The 22,172-nt window shown below is 39.3% G+C and overlaps 1 protein-coding gene across 13 annotated transcripts in view; it reads left to right on the top strand.

The window, feature by feature from the left end:
* tenm2a (teneurin transmembrane protein 2a) overlaps positions 1 to 22,172 on the top strand; it is a 639,454-nt gene that overhangs the window by 519,617 nt on the left and 97,665 nt on the right. For all 13 annotated transcript variants that reach the window (XM_062045574.1, XM_062045572.1, XM_062045573.1 and 10 more), the window contains one exon: positions 21,601 to 21,723. In XM_062045574.1, the coding sequence (XP_061901558.1) occupies positions 21,601 to 21,723 (123 nt within the window). The remainder of the gene's footprint in view (positions 1 to 21,600; positions 21,724 to 22,172) is intronic.

Here is a 22,172-nt window from a genome sequence, read left to right as displayed (position 1 = left end):
CAGCGATTTTATTTTATTTTATTAGCCTTTATTTAACCAGGTAAAATCCCATTGAGATCAAAGATCTCTTTTCCAAGGGAGACCTGGCCAAGAGGGCAGCAGCGAGGTTACATTAAAAACAGTAAACAAATACATAAAACATCACATTTGGAAGTCAAGAGGCGGGGAGCGAACCTGCAACCCTCAGGTTTCTGGCACGGCCGCTCTACCCACTACGCCATGCCGCCCCATGTACAGGCACGTATCCAGTCGATACTACTATGATTATGAACGATATTTTTTGGCATCACAACATCTTCTTTCGTTTTTTTAAAATGTATATTATGTTTATAAACTCAGGAAATATGTCCCTGGACACATGAGGACTTTGAATATGATCAATATATGATCCTGTAACGACTTGGTATCGGATCGATACCTAAATGTGTGGTATCATCCAAAACTAATGTAAAGTATCAAACAACAGAAGAATAAATGATTATTGCATTTTAACAGAAGTGTAGATAGAACATGTTAAAAGAGAAAGTAAGCAGATATTAACAGTAAATGAACAAGTAGATTAATAATTGATTTTCTACCACGTGTCCTTAATAATGTTGACAAAATAATAGAATGATAAATGACACAATATGTTACTTCATACGTCAGCAGACTAATTAGGAGCCTTTGTTTGTTTACTTACTAATAAAAGACAAGTTGTCTTGTATGTTCACTATTTTATTTAGGGACTTAACTGCAATAACAAACATATGTTTAATGTACCCTAAGATGTTTTGTTAAAATAAAGCCAATGATGCAACTTTTTTGTGGTCCCCTTTATTTAGAAAAGTACTGAAAATACCGAAATTTTAGTACCGGGACCAAAATATTGGCATCGTTACAACACTAGTATTTACAGTAAGGCCCGGATGCTATGACTAATGCATTTAACCCCTAATATGCTGAAACAGCAGCCTCATTGACGTCATAGCCGAGCTCTGTTCATATAGGTTGCATTAGTGTGCAAGGGCTGGTTTGATTCATTTATTTTCTCATTCATTTATTCATTAGTGTGGGTCTTATCAGGGCTCAATTGTCAGTCCAATTAGGCCCACAGTGCTTCACTAGTCCTGTGTTGGAAACAGGAGACGGATGAAAGAATCCCTTTTTTCTCTTCGTCACTTGCTTTCTCCCATTTTTGCATCTTGGCCTCCACAACATGTTCTCCCTCCTTCCTTCTTCCGTTCCCCCTCACTCATTCTCTCTCTCTCTCTCGCTCTGATCTGAGATAAGATAGCATAGTTCCTCATATCCTGTTTCTAATACAGATCGATGGGAGGGAAAGGGCCGGTATAGGACGGATGAGACGCGGCAGAATGGGTTGATTTGCAAGGGAGGATGGAGAGGGTGGACAAGGCAGAATAAGGTAGAGATATCAGAGAAGGAAATGAGGATTCAGAAAAGAGGACATCACTCAGATTCACATCTCTTTTCATTTAGCCCATCGCACACACAAACAGGCTGGCACCGACCCGCATGCAAAGTCATCTCAATATGTATGCAACTTCTGTCGCCTGATTGAGTTCCAACATGTATAGCAGGTGTCGTGGCTCTGTTGGGCAACCTACGTAACCTTTTGGTGTTGCAGGCAGTTTCAGTTGGGTTGCATCAGCTAGGTGAGAAGGTCCCGTCGGGATTGCCTTTCGTGTGTGTGTGTGTGTGTGTGTGTGTGTGTGTGTGTGTGTGTGTGTGTGTGTGTGTGTGTGTGTGTGTGTGTGTGTGTGTGTGTGTGTGTGTGTGTGTGTGTGTGTGTGTGTGTGTGTGTGTGTGTGTGTGTGTGTGTGTGTGTGTACACATGTGCACAGTGCTGTCTGTCCTTAATGGCCATTTTAAGCATGCATATGCAAATGATACACCATCAGAGACAGATGAATTACTCTTCTGAGCTCATATGACACCCGGAGGACAACAGTCAAATGCCCTATATGGGAGAAAGAAAGCTGCTTTACTGCATAAAATAGTGTTACAATTTGAATATGTAAAATGCCATGAAAATTGTGAAATTGTGTGAGTCGTTACAGCTGGCGTTGTAACGATTCATTTTAACAACGATTCGATCTGATATCTGTGGTTGCGATACAATTTGGGAACAACAGGCCTCATTCAGCAACCGTTCTTAAGAACAAATTTTGTTTTTAGGCCCACTTACGAAGTTTTTAGGGAGATTTTTGTATTCACCAATGTTTTCTTAGCTGGGATTTGTTCGTAGGTAAGAACAAAATCTACGAGTGCTCCAGAGCACTCTTAAGGTGGCCTATTTGTTCTTAAGTGTGATAAGTTCCCTTACTTCTATTGTCTAATGTTAAATTGATCTCATAGATAGATAGATAGATAGATAGATAGATAGATAGATAGATAGATAGATAGATAGATAGATAGATAGATAGATAGATAGATAGATAGATAGATAGATAGATAGATAGATAGATAGATAGATAGATAGAAAAGACAGACAGACACACACACAATCACCATTTAACGGGGCGTTGATTTAGTGATTGGTGACTCTTTAAAAGACCAACAGGCCTCTCACACCCTGTTGCAACTCAACTCACACAATGGCAATACTTTTGCTGCTACTGCAAGATGCCGCAGATCGTGCCCTGGGGAGGGAGCGCATCTATCACGAGTCGACCAGGTAGACCTATTTGCCCGAAGTGACAAATATTTATTTGAACGCTTTAGGCTACCTTAGCGGTCCCCCCTTTCTTAAACTTACGTTTTGACATTATTTATTTCCCCCGCGGGATATTACGAATTTCTCTTCTGTAATCTGTTTGTGTTTTCTCCGTGTGTTTGATATTCGGCTTTTCCGCTGAAATTGTGCCCTTATATGGGGAATTAAGGGTGTTTACCTATGCCAATTACGGAATTAAGGGTGTTTACATATCCATATTGGGGAAATAAGGGCGTGTTTATATGCAAATTATGATAGACACACACTTGCTAACCATTTGGCATTCAGCAACTTAAGAACAGCAGGTGGGAAAAATTTGGCCGTTTAAGAACACGTCATGAATTTGAATGGGGCCCAATCTCTCTCTTTTTTTTTTTAGAATGGTACAATCCGGATTGATTCAGTGAGTTGAAAACGATTCAGTAGCAAAATGAAAAAAAACAACCAGTGTGACTGTGAAATAAGTAATGGATACTGGACACTGCAGGTGAAGTTTCCTATCTTCCTGTTATTTATTGTACGGTAATTATGTATAAATTAATTATAGATCCAAACTAGCAAATCAACAACAATTATTGGCCAATACATTTGCATCTTATTTGAATAAAGTGCAACCAACACTTTAGGTTGAATTAACAAGAGGAAAACTTTTCTGCTCACATTTTTAACATTAAAGCAATTGTCAGTAAAACTAACATAACTAACATAACCAACATTTTAACAGTACAATTACCTGCTGAATAAAGTTCCCCGACCTGGCCATGCAGCATCTGTTTTCTTCCTTGTCATGAGAGATCATGGCATGTAAAATGTGTTTTGTGTTAATATTGAATTGGATTTGCATTAGTTCTTGTGGAAAAATGGTTTTGGTTTTCATACAATTCGGTCTTCGGCTGAACTTGTGGAACATTTCACCAACAAAAACCGAGGTAGAGCAGTACTTTTTTATTTTGGTGGCTGTAGTTTTCAGTGTAAAACTTTACTACTCAACTCTATTCCAATAGTTTTTAATATTCTACCTGGTTTATATGAGACAACCAATCTTTTTTGTATTATTTTATTTACAAAATGAAGAATATTAATCAATCTAATACAAGAAAATAGAACAATTCCAACTCAATCCCAGCTTTACAGTACTTAGAGAGCAATTTACAAAGCAATTGAAAATACATACTTTTACAATATTTATTAAATATCTATAGCATGCAATAATAGCAAGAACGATATCAATAACAATAAAATTAGTAACATAAACAATACTGCTTAAAAACATTAAAGAACAACAAACAAAATCAATTACAATAACAGAAACAATATGTACCATTATTATTATTATTATTATTTATTATTTCCATCACCATCACAGCCATGTATGATAAAAAAAAAAATAAGACAGACAGTGGCTTACACTTGCATTGCATCTCATAAGCAAACCTAAACAACCTCTTCAAAGTGCCACCCTGGAGCCTTTATTCACCACAAGGGAAAAAAGTCATATTTAAGTTCATTTATTAGTTCAAACTAATTCATATGATAGAGCCCAACCAACTATAAGACACATGATGCATTGCAATTTGACACCACATCAAACTACAATCATGAAAATGATTAAATGAGTAAATTGAATCTCATTGGAAGCTTTTCTGAGAGTGCTAATCAAAACTCTGCATTAGTATGTTTGCGACAGATGAGGGTTTTGGGAAAGTAAGCAAAATACTTCCAAAACTAATTAACAGCCACGCTGAGGATAGTGGGTCGGTCTCAGCAACAATTATCAGCCTAATTGAGGTCAGAGTTGTTCATTTAGTGGCGAATTAGAACAGTTAATATGCATCTATTGGGATGGCCACGGGAGATGGTAGATTCACACATCCATGGTTTTGCTATAGCTAAAACCTCATGGCTTTGTAGTGTGGATACTAAAAAAGAAGCTAATCCTATAAATTCTGCTAAACGACGAGGAGCTCAGGGACAGAATAGGATTTATGAAGATGTTATTGTGTTTTTGCAAAGAACTTCCCAGGAGTTAGATGATATTTCTCTGACGTCATCCCTGAAGCGCATCTGTGATGGTATGGGCGTGTATTAGTGCCCAAGGCATGGGTAACTTACACATCTGTGAAAGCACCATTAATACTGAAATGTACATACAGGTTTTGGAGCAACGTATGTTGCCATCCAAGCAACGTTATCATGGATGCCCCTGCTTATTTCGGCAAGACAATGCCAAGCCATGTGTTACAACAGCGTGGCTTCATAGCAAAAGAGTGCAGGTACTAGACTGGCCTGCCTGTAGTCCAGACCTGTCTCTCATTGAAAATGTATGGCGCAATATGAAGCCTAAAATACCACAACGGAGACCCCGGACTGTTGAACAACTTAAGATGTACAAACGTACATCAAGCAAGACTGGGAAAGAATTCCACCTGAAAAGCTTTAAAAATTGGGTGTTGTTAAAAGGAAGGGCCATGTAACACAGTGGTAAAAATGCCCCTGTGCCAACTTTTTTACCATGTGTTGTTGCCAGTAAATTCTAAGTTAATGATTATTTGTTTCTCAGTTCGAACAAGAAATATCTTGTCTTTGCAGTCTATTCAATTGAATATAAGTTGAAAAGGGTTTGCAAATCATTGTATTCTGTTTTTATTTACGAATTACACAACGTGCCAACTTCACTGGTTTTGAGGTTTGTACATATACATAAAATATTTAGGAACTGAACAGGCAGTGTTGTAGGTAAATTTGTGCAAGTGGGAATTGGCAGTGAATAATGTGTTTGATACAAAAAAAGTTTACCCAGCCATGAGCTCATTTTATGGTGTACATTAGGGTTGTCCCGATACCAATATTTTGGGTACAGCTACCAGATACTATTCAAAATAAAAGAGACCACAAAAAATAATTTTTTGGCTTCATTATAACAAAAAATATTACAATATGTTAAACATATGTTTCTTATTGCACTCGAAGAACAATTTTTAAAGATTTAAAGATTAAAACAGAAATTAAAAGGCATGGGCACATTGGGCTTTTTTGTTGCAATCAATTTTAATTAACATATAACCTGATATAATCTAGGATTAAATTAGAATATAATAGAAAGCTTTATTGACATTATGTTTTGCATTCATGGTTGCCACTCTTGTCTCTTTAAGACAAAAAAAATCATTAATAAATACTAAAAACAATACTGCGGCTAAAAGTACACAAATAAGACAAGTAGTAGGTGAAGCACACATTGTTAAAGATACAATTTGTTAAAAAATGCATTTATTTTACTTGCATTAGTTTACGTTACATGGGCGGTTTGGACTTTGTTAATATTAGGAATCAAGCCAAACAGCTCTGTGCGGGTCTATACGTGACTGTAGGATCTGGTTAACTTTATTACCTGTCGATCTGACTGCTTGGTATTTAATTGTTTAGCTAAGTTTGAAGCAACGAGTGTAACGCTTTAACATTGCCACCTTTGGCGAGGCCTGTTTTAAAGCAGCGCGGCACTTCTTTGTTGAAAGCGTCATCTTTATCGATAGTTTTGAAGCCCAAATACCTTCATATTGCTCTTTATTGATCTACAAGGGACCTTTTTCCACACAGTAGCTCAGTTACAAAGGATGGAAAGGGTAAGGATGGAGAGGATAATGCAGGTATAAAGTAGACTAAAAATGTACCATAGTAGCAATATAAAATATAACTTGCTTCACGCACACCTTCTTTATTATCTAGTAGAATTGCCTTTATTTGCCATTTTTCTTCCACTCGCTGTTTCCTTCTGTGCGCTCTGTGAGTGTGTGCACGCTGACGCGCTAACCCCGAATTTCTAATGAATGTGGAACGGCTGTGGACCGCCTTCACCACAGGAGGGCGCCGCCATCTGCCGTGTAGCAATTTTCACCGCCGTGCTGTTGCGGCTTCGTTGTGCAGCGAAATAGCGCAGACTTTTACGAGATCTCGCGAATCCGCGCATAATCACATGATAAAGGAGGCAAAATGTTTATTCTCTCCCTCCAGAGAAGCAGAAGCAAATAAAGTCGGTCCTGCCACTTTAATTTTTGCAGCAAGCAACAATACAACAGTAATATCATCCCTGGCAAGCGTGTCACACAATCAGTCCTCCGTATCAGCTGATTTTTGACACATACCTGTATCCATATCCCAATGTAGCTGCCCAAGATATGCCTGTACATTATTTTTTAATTTTAGACCTCCAGAATCAGTATGTCCTCACACATTTGTGTCAACAAGATGAAATTAAGTCTGAAAACCTTTGACAAGTTGACTTCATGCCCGTCGCCGCCTATTAGGACCTTTAAAAGTATAAAATACGATCCGCTTTGAAGACGGAGTGTTTTATTTTGAAAGTAAACCAGATACTATATTTGGTGTTTGTGCGTGACTTCCTGTTTTGTTGCAGCTGAGATAGGGTCCAACGACCCCCCGCGACCCCGAAAGGGATAAGAGGTAGCAAATGGATGTATGGATGTTGCGGCGTCCGTAAAAAATAGAAGGTCTGCGTATATTTAGTGCTTGAATTTGAATGCGGAACGGCATGTCGGTGGAAATTGACACTTTGACTTGAGTAAAAACGGAAAGAGTGTGCCAGTGACCGTTCCACGTTCAGTAGAAATCTGGGCTAAACATGCTCCACCACTTTGTACGTCACCGCCGCACGGCAGCATGTGGATGAAAAATAGTTTCGGTATTTTTCAAAGGCAGTATAGTGCCGTTTTTAATTCATCAGTACCGTGTTTTTGTGCGACCTTTTATTTTATGTGGCATACATTAGTACCTCGGTTTTTGTTAGTAGTCCGTTGGAAAAGGTCCGAGTCGTATGAAATGTTGAACGCATCACATTTCTTGCATTGCTTCTGCTTCTTCTTCCACAAGCACATATAAAGTGAATGTCAAGCTCACAAGTAAAAATGAAAAAAAACCTAATAATGTATTATTTATGGAGTTTAGCACGTGTTAAAAAACACAAGCGTTATGTAACTGTGTTTTCGAAAACTTGGAGCTCCAGTCATCACATTGCAGTTGTACCTCAGTTTTATTGTAATCCATTTCATTCCAGAAGGTCTGACCAAGACCAAATCGTACTAAAACCGAAGCAACTGTTCCCAGATCTGGGAAATCAAATGTATCTGTTCCAGACATCCAGGAAAAAAATAAAAATGATAGAAAAACCCCAAAAGGGACATGCAGTGGAAAAATGGATAGATGGATGGATAAATATAGTTTCACATGCAGAAAACAATTCAAATAAATATTAATGATGAATGAATTGGATAAATCAACCTTTAACATCCATCCATCCATTTTCTACCGCTTGTCCCTTTTGGGGTCGTGGGGGGTGCTGGAGTCTATCTCAGCTGCATTCGGGCGGAAGGCGGGGTACACCCTGGACAAATCGCCACCTCATCACAGGGCCAACACAGATAGACAGACAACATTCACATAATTTTTATTTTTTTATTGAAGACTCTTGATGAAGATGATGAGGATGGGAAAAGAGATACAACCTTCCTACTTTGCTACAAATACTTTTCTTGCACTGTAAAAAAAAAAAAAAAGTGCAATTTTAGTAAAATACTGGCAGCTCATTGGCCAAAATTCTAGCGTAAAAATATTAAAGTAATTATGTTCAAAATCACCGTAAATTCTGGGGTGAAATTATTGCGACTGAACTTTCGGGTTTTACTGTAAAATCAACAGATTTTTTATTTCATTTCCATCCATCTTCAACCGCTTATCCGGAATCGGGTCGCGGGGACAACAGCTCCAGCACAGACCCCCAGACTTCCCTCTCCAGAGCAACATTAGTGACTTCCTCCTGGGGAATCCCGAAGCATTCCCAGGCCAGAGAGGAGATGTAATCCCCCCATCTGGTCCTTGGCCTGCCGCGGGGCCTCCTCCCAGTGGGACGTGCAACGAGGACCTCCCTAGGGAGACGCTCGTGAGGCATCCGCACGAGATGCCCGAACCACCTAAGCTGGCTCCTTTCCAAGCGAAGGAGCAGCGGCTCTACTCCGAGTCTCTCTCGGGTGACTGAACTTCTCACCCTATCTCTAAGGGAGATGCCAGCCACCCTTCTGAGAAAACTCATTTCGGCCGCTTGTATCCGCGATCTTATTCTTTCGGTCATGACCCACACTTCATGACCATAGGTGAGAGTAGGGATGTAGATAGCTCGGTAGACCGAGAGCTTTGCCTTCTGGCTCAGCTCTCGTTTCGTCACAACAGTGCGGCAGAGAGACTGCAATACTGCCCCAGCTGCTCCGAATCAAATTTCATTAGTTTACATTTATCGTGTTTCCTCACCTTATTTATCAACGTGCTGGTGTCGCAACTTTTTTCGACCCCTTTGTGGCTTGTTTAGCAGTAGTACTCATTAAAAAAAAAGATCAGAGAGAGAGTCACCAAAGTGTGAGATGCTTTGTTCAAACACTCGATTTCCACCGAAAACTACTCAGACAAATGGACTACAGTGGTACCTCAACTTAAGAGTGTTTTGAAATTGGAGCTGTCTCTCTGGTAATTGTTATGCTTTAAAGGGGAACTGGACTTTTTTGTAATCATGCCTATTATTCACAATCCTTATGTAAGAGAAGCAAACATATGTTTTTCTTTTTTTTTTACGCATTCTAAATATTAATAAATGCGATCTAAAGTCTGTTTATAATGGAGCGTACAAGAGCCGCTCTATTCTGCCCTTAAAGCCCTTAAAAACATCCGAACACCTCCATTACGGTTTTATATACATGCTGTAATTATATATGTAATGTTGTAGTGGTCACATTTATAATAACATGTAATATTTACGTATTTTGATCACAACGTTTGCTTTTTTTTTTCAACCTCATCACTGATTACTACCACTCACTGCAGACTTAATGAGAGCCAACAAAAATATCACTTTCTGTACGATGTCTGCTGTCTTTAGGATGCCAACTGCTAGGATGTTCATATATTTCCATTCAAATGAAGAATGACTCGTAGTCCTCGCGAAGAAAGGGGGGGTGGAACCAAGTGTCTTTTTGTGTCGTTTAAAATATCTGAATTGGCGATGAAAGTATGTCAAGTTGTCGGAATACATAGTCAGCCTTCTACTATCAAGGTGAGAGGCATGATTTATGATCTAGAATAAACTTTCCTCAGCAAGGAAATAATCAATAATGATCAATAATACACTTTTACGAGCACCGAGACAAGAAAGCAGCTCACCAGCTGATGATGTAAACATAGGCACACAAGCTCGTGATCACAGCGCCGCTATAAATAGTTTGTCTGCGTTAGCGCTTATAATAACAATATCACTAATACTTGGTTGATATTCATGTCATGAAATGTAAATTGTTGGTGGGTTTTCAATGTTTTTTTATTGGGTTTTACGGGAGGAATTGAGGACCTCCCATTGGCACCGTTGTAAGCTGAATTTTATTAACGTTTATTTACGAGTTAGAATGCATTTTAAAAAAATACATCTGTCATCATGTTTTTGATAATGATTGTGAACGATAGGCAAAATTCCCCAAAAAGTGCGGTTATACTTTAAGTTGCAAGCAAAAATTTTAGTTACAAGCATCCCCGCCATGAGGTGGCGTAGTGAATGCCACAGTAAGATCCACCCAAAACATTTTCTGTCACTGGTTACATTAACATGTATGGGGGACAGTGTGGCTCAGGTGATAGAGCGGCCATGCCAGTAACTTGAGGGTTCTGGGTTCGATTCCAGCTTTCGCCAACCCAGTCAGGGCCGTCGTGTCCTTGCGCAAGACACTTCACCCACCTTGCTTCCGTCAGTCTACCCCCGGGCAGCTGTGGTTACAAATGTAGCTTACCACCATCCCAGTGTGAATGTGGAGTGAATGAATGAATGAAGGGTTCTCACTTTGAGCGTCGCGAAAAGCTATATATGAATAGAATCTATTATTTTCATTATTATTACTTACAGCTAGAGATGGACATAACTTTGTTTTCGAACCATTGGAAGAAATGAAGTAAACGTGTTGGACAATGTTGAGAATGAGACGACAGAGTGTTAACAAACATGACAGAGTGTTAACAAATTAGCGAAGTAATTTGAGCGTATCACTGCTTCAGTATAGTCTGCACCATACAGAAGCAGAATGAGTCTAACGCCAGCCAAGGATGTTGAGATAATATCTAAACGGCAGACATTTACATTTTGGGCAAGCTGAAATTAGATACCGTAGAAGTCCACTCTCCAAGGTAAATGTTGTACATTATTGTTACATTATTCCATAAAACTACTGTAGCTGTTTAGGGCATTATATTGTACGGGACGGTGTGGCGCGGTTGAGAGAGTGGCCGTGCCAGCAAACTGAGGGTTCCTGGTTCAATACCCACCTTCTACCAACCTCGTCACGTCCGTTGTGTCCTTGAGCAAGACACTTCACCCTTGCTCCAGATGGGTCGTGGTTAGGGCCTTGCATGGCAGCTCCCGCCATCAGTGTGTGAATGTTTGTGTGAACGAGTGAATGTGGAAATAGTGTCAAAAGCGCTTTGAGTACCTTGAAGGTAGAAAAGCGCTATACAAGTATAACCCATTTACCATTTACATTTGTACCAGTACAGCAGGAGAAGGAGACGGCACGGAAGCAGGGACGTTGTTAGCTTGCAGCGTGTTTATTAAAGTATATAAATGAAGTGTGTGACTAATCCAAAGGTATACGGTAGAGATGCGCGGTTTGCGGACACAACCGCGGAGTCCGCGGATAATCCGCGGGTCGGGCGGATGCATGACGAAAAAAATAGATTTTAAATAGATTCGGGCGGGTGGCGGTTGAACCAATTCGGAAATATATATACATAGTTAAATGTTGTTACCCACATACGAAAAACGAGCAGCACTCTTTGAAACAGGCTATTATTCATCAGGCACTGCTGCAGCTGTCACGCCAAATTTCTTCCCCCCCCCCAAACCCCCACCCCATTTACTTCCAGGGCTGCGTCCAATAAAGTCACAAAGTTGCCGGGGGTCCTTAACCGGCACGCGACTGTCCTGTTTCGCGCCTCTACAAAAAAAAACAATAATGGATTTCTTCAGATTCCAGCAGCTGTCAAAGACAAAGTTTCCTACCAGCGACGGGCAGTCAAAGCCGAAGTGATATCGATCGCTGTCAATGACGTAAGAGGAAACGTGACCACGGAAGTAAATGGGGGGGTAAGGTTTTTGTAGGGGGAAGAAATTTGGCGTGACACAGCACACCACAACACAACACAACAGGAGAAGAAGAAAAAAATAAAAAGATAGCAACGCCGGCAGCAAACGTGGTAGGCGACAAACTAAAAAAGGGAATACTAAAGACCAGGGAAAAAAAATAACAATAATAGTCAACACTTTCTTAATGGAAATGACAATAATATTATAATAATGATAAATAATATTATCACACATTAATATCTCTTAGCCTCTAATGCGTGGCCAAGAGATATTAATGTGTGGCACGCATTGAATGTCTCTGCTGCATTGGATCAGTCTCCTTTCTCCTTTCTAACCTCACTAATGCCTTGCATCGTCTATATTATATATATATAACAACGGGTGGGTGGCGGGTGGCGGGCGGTTGTGGTTTTGATAAAATGTTAGTTCGGGTGGGTGGCGGGTGGATGACGACTTTTGTGATTAAAGTTTTTTTAAAGTACCAATGATTGTCACACACACACTAGATGTGGTGAAATTTGTCCTCTGCATTTGACCCATCCCCTTGGGGAGCAGTGGGCAGCAGCTTTGCGGTTGCGGATGAAATAATTGCCTATCCGCGCATCTCTAGTATACGCTGTGACTATGTGTAGCGATTATTTTGTGGAGTGATACTGGGTGGTGTTGAAGGTGTGTGTTGAGATCGGTGCGGAAGTCCAGAAAGGGCAAGGCACACTCGGAGGTCCAGGGACAGGCATGAGTTTAAGATCCAGGAAGGCAGCAGGAAGTCCAGAGGGGACCCGGGGAGACGAGACACATTGCTCGAAACCAGAGGATGACGAAGGGCTGCTGGATGACGACACAGGACAAGACACGATGAGCACAACGGAGGGGGAACACAAGGAGCGAGGAAGCACATATGCAAGGGAACTGTAAGGCTTACTGTACATGTACAAGCAGCTACATTCTGGCACTAGAACGCAGGACACGCTGGCTTAAGACGGCAGGGAAGGTCTCATCAGCGTCAAGTGTGTTGATTGTTGAGTGCTGCAGGAGAGGAACGCCCGCGGGCGTGTCCCGAGGCGCGTTCAGCGGCGCGCACAGCAGAGTGGGAGGCGGAATGCGCGTCGGCCTGCGCTCGCGCCGTAACAGTATTGTATTGTACGATATTTCTCATCTAAAAGTTTGTTTTTCTTTTTAAAAGGCATGTTACATGTTAAAATTGTGCTGTTTTGGGTGAGACAAGCAACGATTAAACTGATTTCAGTTCACTTCAATTGGCGAAGTAGATTTGAGATACAAATGTTTTGAGTAAAGAGCTCCATCACACAACCAACTAAGCTCACGCAATGTTTTACAATTACTAAAGAGCAAAATGTTGGCAAAAAAAGAATCATAGAAAATCTGGGGTGTATGAAACACAAAGGACCACTGTGTTTTGCTAAAATGTTCCAATTCTAAATCGCATGACTTTCAAAATAAGCGTCAACTGTATACCGGCTTTACAGTCAATCAACATTTTCATCTTTTCAGCTCAGCAACCTGCACCATTCACACACATTTGCTGCAGGGAATTGCAACTCCTTTGTTTGTGACAGTGCTCTTCCTTCCATAGGATATCTGTTTGCCTTAGTAATAACAAGGCTGACTTTAGAAGCGAGACAGAATATGAAGATTTGGAACATATTTCAGGGAACAGACTGATGATGATGACACAATATTTCCCGGCATCGGGACACTCCAGCGTGTAGTCTGACACAAAGTCACCTTCTTCTATCTCTTCCACTCTATTTTTCTTTAATGCAGAAATCCATTAACATCCTTTTACCCAAGACGTATAAATTCTTCCCAAACACAAAAGCATTGTATTTCCGTCTGATCGGCCATGTTGTGAACCACTTACTGTCAGACAATGAATCATGAGCATTTTCTTAGCTCGCCAGTCAATGAATACAGAGCCATTTGTCCCTTAAATCTTCCTTCCCTGCGTTTTTCCCTTTCCTCCTTGCCTCTGCATAGCCCTTATTCATCTGCTCTTTTTCTTGCAACATCATCCACAGCTTGTTTTTCGGCTCTTTTCTCATCCTCGGGGGACTTGTACATTAATATTCTCTCAGTTCTTGCTGTCCTCCCATATTCTCTCTGTTCCTTGTTTCTCCTCTTCTGCTCATTGCCGAGGTTTGCTGCGCTTTCCTCTTGGCATTCCTGACCGTCAGCCCTCTCTGAGCTCAACGGGCACTTCTATCTTTTCATCCGCCCTCCACGTAACGTCCGTCCGTGCACCGGCCCTCGCTCCTTCTTTTTTGTCACAGATCACGTGCGCTGCTTCCTTAGATGCTGTCTTTTGCAGATGATACTGGCAAGCACTTTGCCTTTCTGAATTATGCATTGAGATTACATAAAAACCACATGAAGCATCTGATCTATTTTTAATCCAACTCGTTTGCTTGTTAAACCTGCATCGCTGTGATCTCATGTGTGTGCGTGTGCGTGTGCGTGTGCGTGTGCGTGTGCGTGTGTGTGTGTGTGTGTGTGTGTGTGTGTGTGTGTGTGTGTGTGTGTGTGTGTGTGTGTGTGTGTGTGTGTGTGTGTGTGTGTGTGTGTGTGTGTGTGACACAAAAAAAACAAAAAAATATTATGGCAGTGTAGGGTTGTACGGTATACCGGTATTAGTATAGTGCCGCGTTACTAATGAATCATATTCAGTACTATACCGCCTCTGAAAAGTACCGGTACTTCTAAGTCACTAATCGTCATCCCTGCAGGACGAGGAATAACTAAACATGCTTCACTACACACCGTAGCTCACCGGCGTCACAATGTAGACAAACGCCATTGGTGAATCAATACCTAACATCCACTGTAATGATACTAAGTACAGTAGCGTATTTAGTGGATACTACTATGATTACGTCTATGTTTTTTGGCATCATAACATCTTCTTTCGTTTTTTTTAAATGTATATTATGTTTATAAACTCAGGAAATATGTCCCTGGACACATGAGGACTTTGAATATGACCAATATATGATCCTGTAACGACTTGGTATCGGATTGATACCTAAATTTATGGTATCATCCAAAACTAATGTAAAGTATCAAACAACAGAATAAAAAGTGATTATTACATTTTAACAGAAGTGTAGATAGAACATGTTAAAAGAGAAAGTAAGCAGGTATTAACAGTAAATGAACAAGTAGATTAATAATTCATTTTCTACCACTTGTCCTTAATAATTTTGACAAAACAATAGAATGGAAAATGACACAATATGTTACTGCATACGTCAGCAGCTAAATTAGGAGCCTTTGTTTGCTTACTTACTACTAAAAGACAAGTTGTCTTGTATGTTCACTATTTTATTTAAAGACAAACTTGCAATAAGAAACATTTGTTTAATGTACCCTAAGATTTTTTGTTATAAAATAAAGCCAATAATGCAATTTGTTGTGGTCCCCTTTATTTAGAAAAGTACCGAAAAGTATAGAAATAATTTTGGTACCGGTACCAAAATATTGGTATGGGGCCAACACTATGGCAGCGTCTCCCCAGGTTAAAATTGGGTCCCTAAACAGAATTACATTACAAAAAAAAAGGTCAGACTTTTTTAATCAAACATGACTTTAATATAATGTATGTTTTGTATTAAAACGGATTCATGGAAAATAAGTTGTTCAATAATATATATATTTTTAAATAACTATTTTAAACATCTATAAAATAAACATAGTCCGGAAAAAGATACTGTATTTTATGGACTATAAGCCGCACCCACTAATTTTTGAAATAAAAAAATATTTTTTCATATATTAGCTACAGATATATACTCATATGTTGTCAAATGAGATATTTACATACAAAGATTTTGTAAATGTTTATTCAAATACCTTTATTTTCTCCAAACGGTGTCTGTACCAGGGCAGTAAAATGACTGATCAAACAAAACGGAAAAGCGATTGATGACTTTATTCATCCTTTATGTTCTCGTTTTTTTCATAAGGTTCAAGATGTTTATCAGGATTCTTCTTCCTTGTACTTTGTAAACACTTTGAGTTTGAACAGACTTAATGTGGATCATTCCAATTCATTGTTTGATTTCTTTAATCCATTCCATAATTTAGCCGTTAGCGGAGAAAAATCCATAGATTGGTCGCACCTTTGTATAAATCGCAGGGTTCAAAGCTTGGGAAAAAAAAGTAGCGGCGTGTAGTCCGGAAAATACAGTAAATATACAAGCCTTGGTTCTTTTGATTGATTGATTGAAACTTTTATTAGTAGATTGCACAGTACAGTACATATTCCGTACAATTGACCACTAAATGGTAACACCCGAATAAGTTTTTCAACTTGTTTAAGTTCTTTAGCCAAGACCAGAATTTGAAAATATGCCATGGAAAATAAGTGTTAATGCTGTGCACCGTGAGAGCCACTGGAAAATGGTCAGGAATACATTTGCAGTAAAATTTAATATGAAGCGCCCTGTCATTGATTAATTGGCATTTTACATGCAAAACACATGGATCGTGGGGCCCTCTGCAGAGCGTGTGTTTTGCGCTTAGGGTGCGGACGGCCGTGCTTGGTGGGAGATAGAGATTTTAAAAAAATACCAAGAATCAGAATGCATTTAATCTCATCTCTTGTCACTTCAATCCAGTTTTCTCGTCATGTGGCATTTTAAGTAGCCACCATTGTAGCCTGAAAACAGTAATTACAGCTATTATGTGCCGAGGAGAAAATTGTTAAAGTCATGGCAACAAAGCTAAATACATCAGTTTCATATAATCACACCCTGGCGAAGAAGTGTGTTTGAAAAAGGCATTGTACTTTGCCCCCGCCCCCCTTCCTCCAAAAAAAAGGATAATTCAAATGTGTGTTTATCCTCTGCAAAGAAACGTGTTGCTTTGTATCTTCACCAAAGAATAAGAGTGCCATCTACGGGTCGTGCGCCAACTCCTTTGAGAGCAAAATGTCACTCGAGAAGCTCACACACGCGCTTGCATGCGGTCGGACGTATTCTATGGGGAAGGCTCAGATTGAGAGCGCCATCGCAATATTCTTAGTGTTACCCATACAATCGCTCCATCCACATCTCCCTCGTGATAACATCTCTGTGCATGCGGGGACGCATGACTGCATTATCCACAAGGGCAGGACGAGATAAGAAGGAAAAGGGGAGAATTAAAATGGAAAGAAGGGAGACAAATGAAGGTCAATGTGATGAGGGGAGAGGGGCAAGAGGTGGCTGTGAGAAACAAGGAAGGACACTGTCATCGTCTCCCCAGTCACACTTCCTTTTCTTCACACCACTTCCCCCGCAAACAATAAAAAAGAGCTGACAGTGGTGGAGGCCGGGCAGTAGCCCAGGTGTCAGCACCTTCCGTTGCCCGGGAGCAAGAAAGGGAGAGAGGACTGAATAATCAAGAAGACACAAAAAAAAAAACAGGCGATGAGACGTCTGGAGTGAGAAAGACTGTGCCCCGCCAGCAAATCCTGAAGCTACATCCCCGTTTTTTCAGCAACGTTTACACTCCTCCACGTGTGTGCCAAAGCCCTGACAAGTGGAGAAAGATTTTGACAAGAGGGAAATTGATTCCCGAGTTTCCGATGCAGGTGTTGCAGACTCCCATAGCTGGGAGGCGCCCAAGGCTGATACTCATTCATAACACCTGTATTATGCATCATATAACGTCTACTCTTGTAGCCAAGCCTTGTGCTGCATGTAGACATACTGTACTGCTGGTGAATTATTCATTTGATACGACATTATCTTGAATACTTACCACACCAGGCAAAACCTATCTGTCTCTTCCATTCAGAGGGTTATTCGAAATGCACTTTTGAACAAATATTACCAAAAATGTAAAGGAAATGTTTAAAACAGTTGTCTTTTTTGACTTACAAATGTTGTTAGAAGGTTGGATAATCGTGTTAAACAACGCCAAAGCATCAAATCGTTAGATTTATATATTTTTGCGTGAGCTTGCACGCAGTTTTGGATGCCTCTGTTTGTGAGGTTTTCAGTCTGGCTATGTGGTGACGTCACAGCAAGGTGGAAGTACTTATTTGGACATTATGTCAAGTTGTCAACCAGAGTGGGAGGAGCTCTTCCCTCTCTGCTTCGGGCTATGAGAAAACACACAATAAAGGTAGGATAAAGTATTATATATGTTAAAATGACCCGGGGATGAGGTGGCGACTTGTCCAGGGTGTACCCCGCCTTCCGCCCGAATGCAGCTGAGATAGGCTCCAGCACCCCCCGCGACCCCAAAAGGGACAAGTGGTAGAAAATGGATGGATATATATATATATATATATATATATATATATATATATATATATATATATATATATATATATATATATATATATATATATATATATATATTGACGAGCAGGGAAATCTGCAAAACAGGCTTGTAGGGATGATATAGCCTCTGTATTTTTTCCTGACCTAACGTGTATATATAAAATGTAATTATTACATATATATTATTTTTTATATTTATATGGTACATTTTTAGTCTACTTTATACCTGCATTGACCTTTCCATCCTTACCCTTTCCAGCCTTTGTAACCGAGCTACTGTGTGGAACAATTTCCTTTGTGGATCAATAAAGTTTGTCTAAGTCTAAATATTATTTTTATATGTAATATTGTTACACACACTAATAATTGTGGCGTGCACATAACAAAACCAACATGCATTGGCATAATTGCTGCCAAAAACTACTTTTTGTCCTAATCGATCAGCGAGTGTGTAGAAATCTATATAATGTTTATAAAGTTTATTGTCAATCGTTCAAATCAAATTGCGGTTAGGACTTCAATATATATTGTAAAATTATGAACAAATAAACTATAATTATAATTATTATTATTACTTTTAAAGAGCATGGGGCAAAGTTTGATTTGCAATCTCGCTTTCAAAACAAACATCTTGCACACAGATTGAAAAACTGGGTTATTAAATGTGACTTTGAAACAAAACCTACATGAAATTTACACCAAAGCATATCCAAGTCATATTATCTAGACCACAAGGAATTATTTAATGTTCTGTTTGATACAAAGAAAAGCCCTTAGCAAGCAAGTTTGCAATATTTTGCTCTTCCATAAATCTTTCTCACAATATAAATGTGGAAGTGACCATGCGAATTAAAAAGTACTTTCATCTAACCGACTTTTATTTTGAAGGTTATGTTATTTTTCATTCAGCCCTCAGGACTCAACAAACCTCTTCAAGGGTTGGAATATTTCCACATTTTCAATCTCCTTTCTTCCAAGAAATGTTTAATCAAAATTTTTCAAGGTTTTTTCTTTTTCCCAGCAGTGGTCTTTTGACATTTTTCTTTATCCAAATGGGGGTTCAGATCTGGGAAAGTCCTTGTGATGCCATTTGAGACACTGGTGATTAAGGGCTGTATAAATAAATGTTGATTGATTGATTGATTGATTGATTGATTGATAGATTGATTGATTGATTGATTGATTGATTGATTAGGAAAGTAAATTGTAGACTTGGAGTTTAAAAAAATGGCTTGGAAAGATTGTTTGGAAATGCATCCCAGTGTAAAGGTATAAATTTAGAAGACATTTACATGTTACTGAATATGCTTGTTGTAACTCTCAAAATAAGATTACATTTTCTGTAAATCTAATAATAAACATATTGAAATTCTCAAAATGTCTGTTGACCCATCTAAAGAAATGTTTTCAAGTTTTTATTATAGAATTAGCAAATACATGAAATATAAAATACATGAAATACAAAAACATGGGATGTATGCTATTACAGTAGCAAGTTGAAACTATGCACGTTACAATAATTCACATTTGTATAGGATAAATAACGTCAAAAAATAATTTAGGTAACCAATCAATATTTGGCTCATATTAAAAATAAATAAGCACAATTGACAATCACATTTGCACGTAAAAAATCAAAAGTCAAAAGAGAATAGGAAGAAGCAGAACATATTTGTTTCATTAGCTCTGTCCCATAATGAGTATCTAATAGTAATATCAAACACTTTGTTTTAATTGTTCGGTATATTTTGTAAACACCTTCTGCGTATACTGTGTCTTAAACTGGCTCATATTAGAACATTAGTACAAAACTGTATTTTGAATGTAACCCCCCTATCATAGTTGAATTATCAAATATAAATAATTATACTTTGTTTTTCCAATAAAAAAGTAATGACAAATGTAATATAATGCAGTGTAATAAAATAATGTGGTTTTAATAATCCTTCACTCATTATTCACCCAAATACAATTGTAAATCTGTCAATTGTTCCTATACTTCATAGTGTAAAGTACAGATTATCTAATGAATGTAGGATTATAATCAGTGGATAATAAACAATCATAATAATATATTATTATTATGAAAATATTATAGTATTAGTACATCTACTGTTCTGTCCCCTTAAAACCTACTGATACCACTGTTTCCAACCATAATCAAGGGTCCTTGAGCGCACTACAGTTATGTGCTTATGTGCTGTTTTCCAAATATTGGTGCTGTGTGAATTCCTAAAGTGGGTGTTAGTGACGTCGTGACATCTGCGTTGAGTGTCCAGTGAAGTGTTTCCATGCTGGGTTTGCCGCTACCAGGAGGAATGACCCATTTTGCATTTTTGCAAGGGGGTGTAGGTTGTGTTACACATTCACAATTTGATTCAAACAGCATTCATATTGAACTTTGACAGCAAAATTCATTTTATTTGAACTTTTAAGACTTTGTCTTTTATTTTTTTTAAAAAGCCTAGGATATACATTCAGTTCAGTTCAGTTTCAGTTCATTTCGAACATGCATACGATACAATGTAATGTATCACATATTTCCAGTTTTTTGATTACAGCATGCCCGAAAACTAGTAGGAAGAAGCTGAGTTTATTTAATCCTATCCCTTTTCATACCATAGCAATTTTATCCCATTTTGGCCCTCCAAGTGGTTAATCAATTCTGAGTTTTACCATCTTTTTTATTGGATCGATTGCAGGAGGTCTACCTAATCTTTTGACTCATATACTCTATATTAATGCTGATACAGTTTTGTTACTGCACTAATTGCTTTATGTATTGAAGGAAGCCATTGAAAATGAGATCGTTCATCTCAGGGATTTTATTCGTCTCTAATAAAGTTCTGAGTAAGAAGATGAAGTATGAGGGAAAGAGCGTGAGGCACAAACAGTCCTGTTCCAGCAGCAGACAATAATAGAACTTGGGGAGGAAAAGAGGAGGACAAGGGAAGGAGAGTCAAAGAGTGAGCTCTTCAGAGAGCAATCTGTCACCTGCTGTCTGCAAGGCAGTGTAAAGGCTCCCAAATAAAAGCAGGAGATGGTGACAGCTTGAAAGACGATTGCAAGCAGTTGAAGTATAGAGGAAGAAAACTGCAAAAAAAGATTACTTTTTTTTTGTAGTTTTGCTGTCAGTTTTGTAAGACTTTCCTCAGGTTTACTTTTGTGCTTTGAGCTCCACTGAGTTAACTGCGTCTTTTTTCAATTGACAGATTAAAAACAGCTTTCTCTGGAAGCTGCGCTCGTGGTCGCGTAAATGACAGACTCTACTTAGAGGGTCGGCCCTGGGACTTCCATTGCGTGATGAGCTTTCAAGTGTGACTGTTACCATGCCAAACGCTATAGACAGTGTATTGTTCATGTCATGATGTCACATGTTCGCCCACTCTCATCTTGCTCTCCCTTGTGTGCAGCGATCAACTTGCTGGGTTTGACGTGGCAGCTGAAGCCGTCCGATGGCCCCGTGTTAAACAACGGACTGGGGACAGGCCTGCCTGTTAACAGCGATGTGGCCACACTGCCTTCTGGAGGCAGAGGTACGAACCACAACACACTTCAGAAACAGCAGCAACCTTCGCTGCAGCAATAAGCACAATGCAAGGAAAAATGTAGGAAAATGCATACAACTAGTCTTCAGTCTCAATTCAGAAAATAAAGTATAGTATATCTTTCTGGGCCCCCATACGCAAGACTCCCAAAGGGCCACCAAACCCAACCATGCTCACATACTTAGTATATTTATTTACATGCGCCAAAAAACTAATTGTTGCATTGAATTGGTCGGAAGCAGCTTTGCAGCATGGCGTAGTGGGTAGAGCAACCGTGCCAGAAACCTGAGGGTTGCAGGTTCGCTCCCCGCCTCTTACCATCCAAAAAAAAAATTGCTGCCGTTGTGTCCTTGGGCGGGACACTTCACCCTTGCCCCCGGTACCACTCACACCGGTGAATTGAATGATGAATGATAGGTGGTGGTCTGAGGGGGCAC

Source organism: Entelurus aequoreus, linkage group LG04 (genome assembly GCF_033978785.1).
Source record: "Entelurus aequoreus isolate RoL-2023_Sb linkage group LG04, RoL_Eaeq_v1.1, whole genome shotgun sequence".
NCBI lineage: Eukaryota > Metazoa > Chordata > Actinopteri > Syngnathiformes > Syngnathidae > Entelurus > Entelurus aequoreus.
Note: the sequence above shows the minus strand (reverse complement) of the source record. Positions and strands in the feature narration are given on the sequence as shown.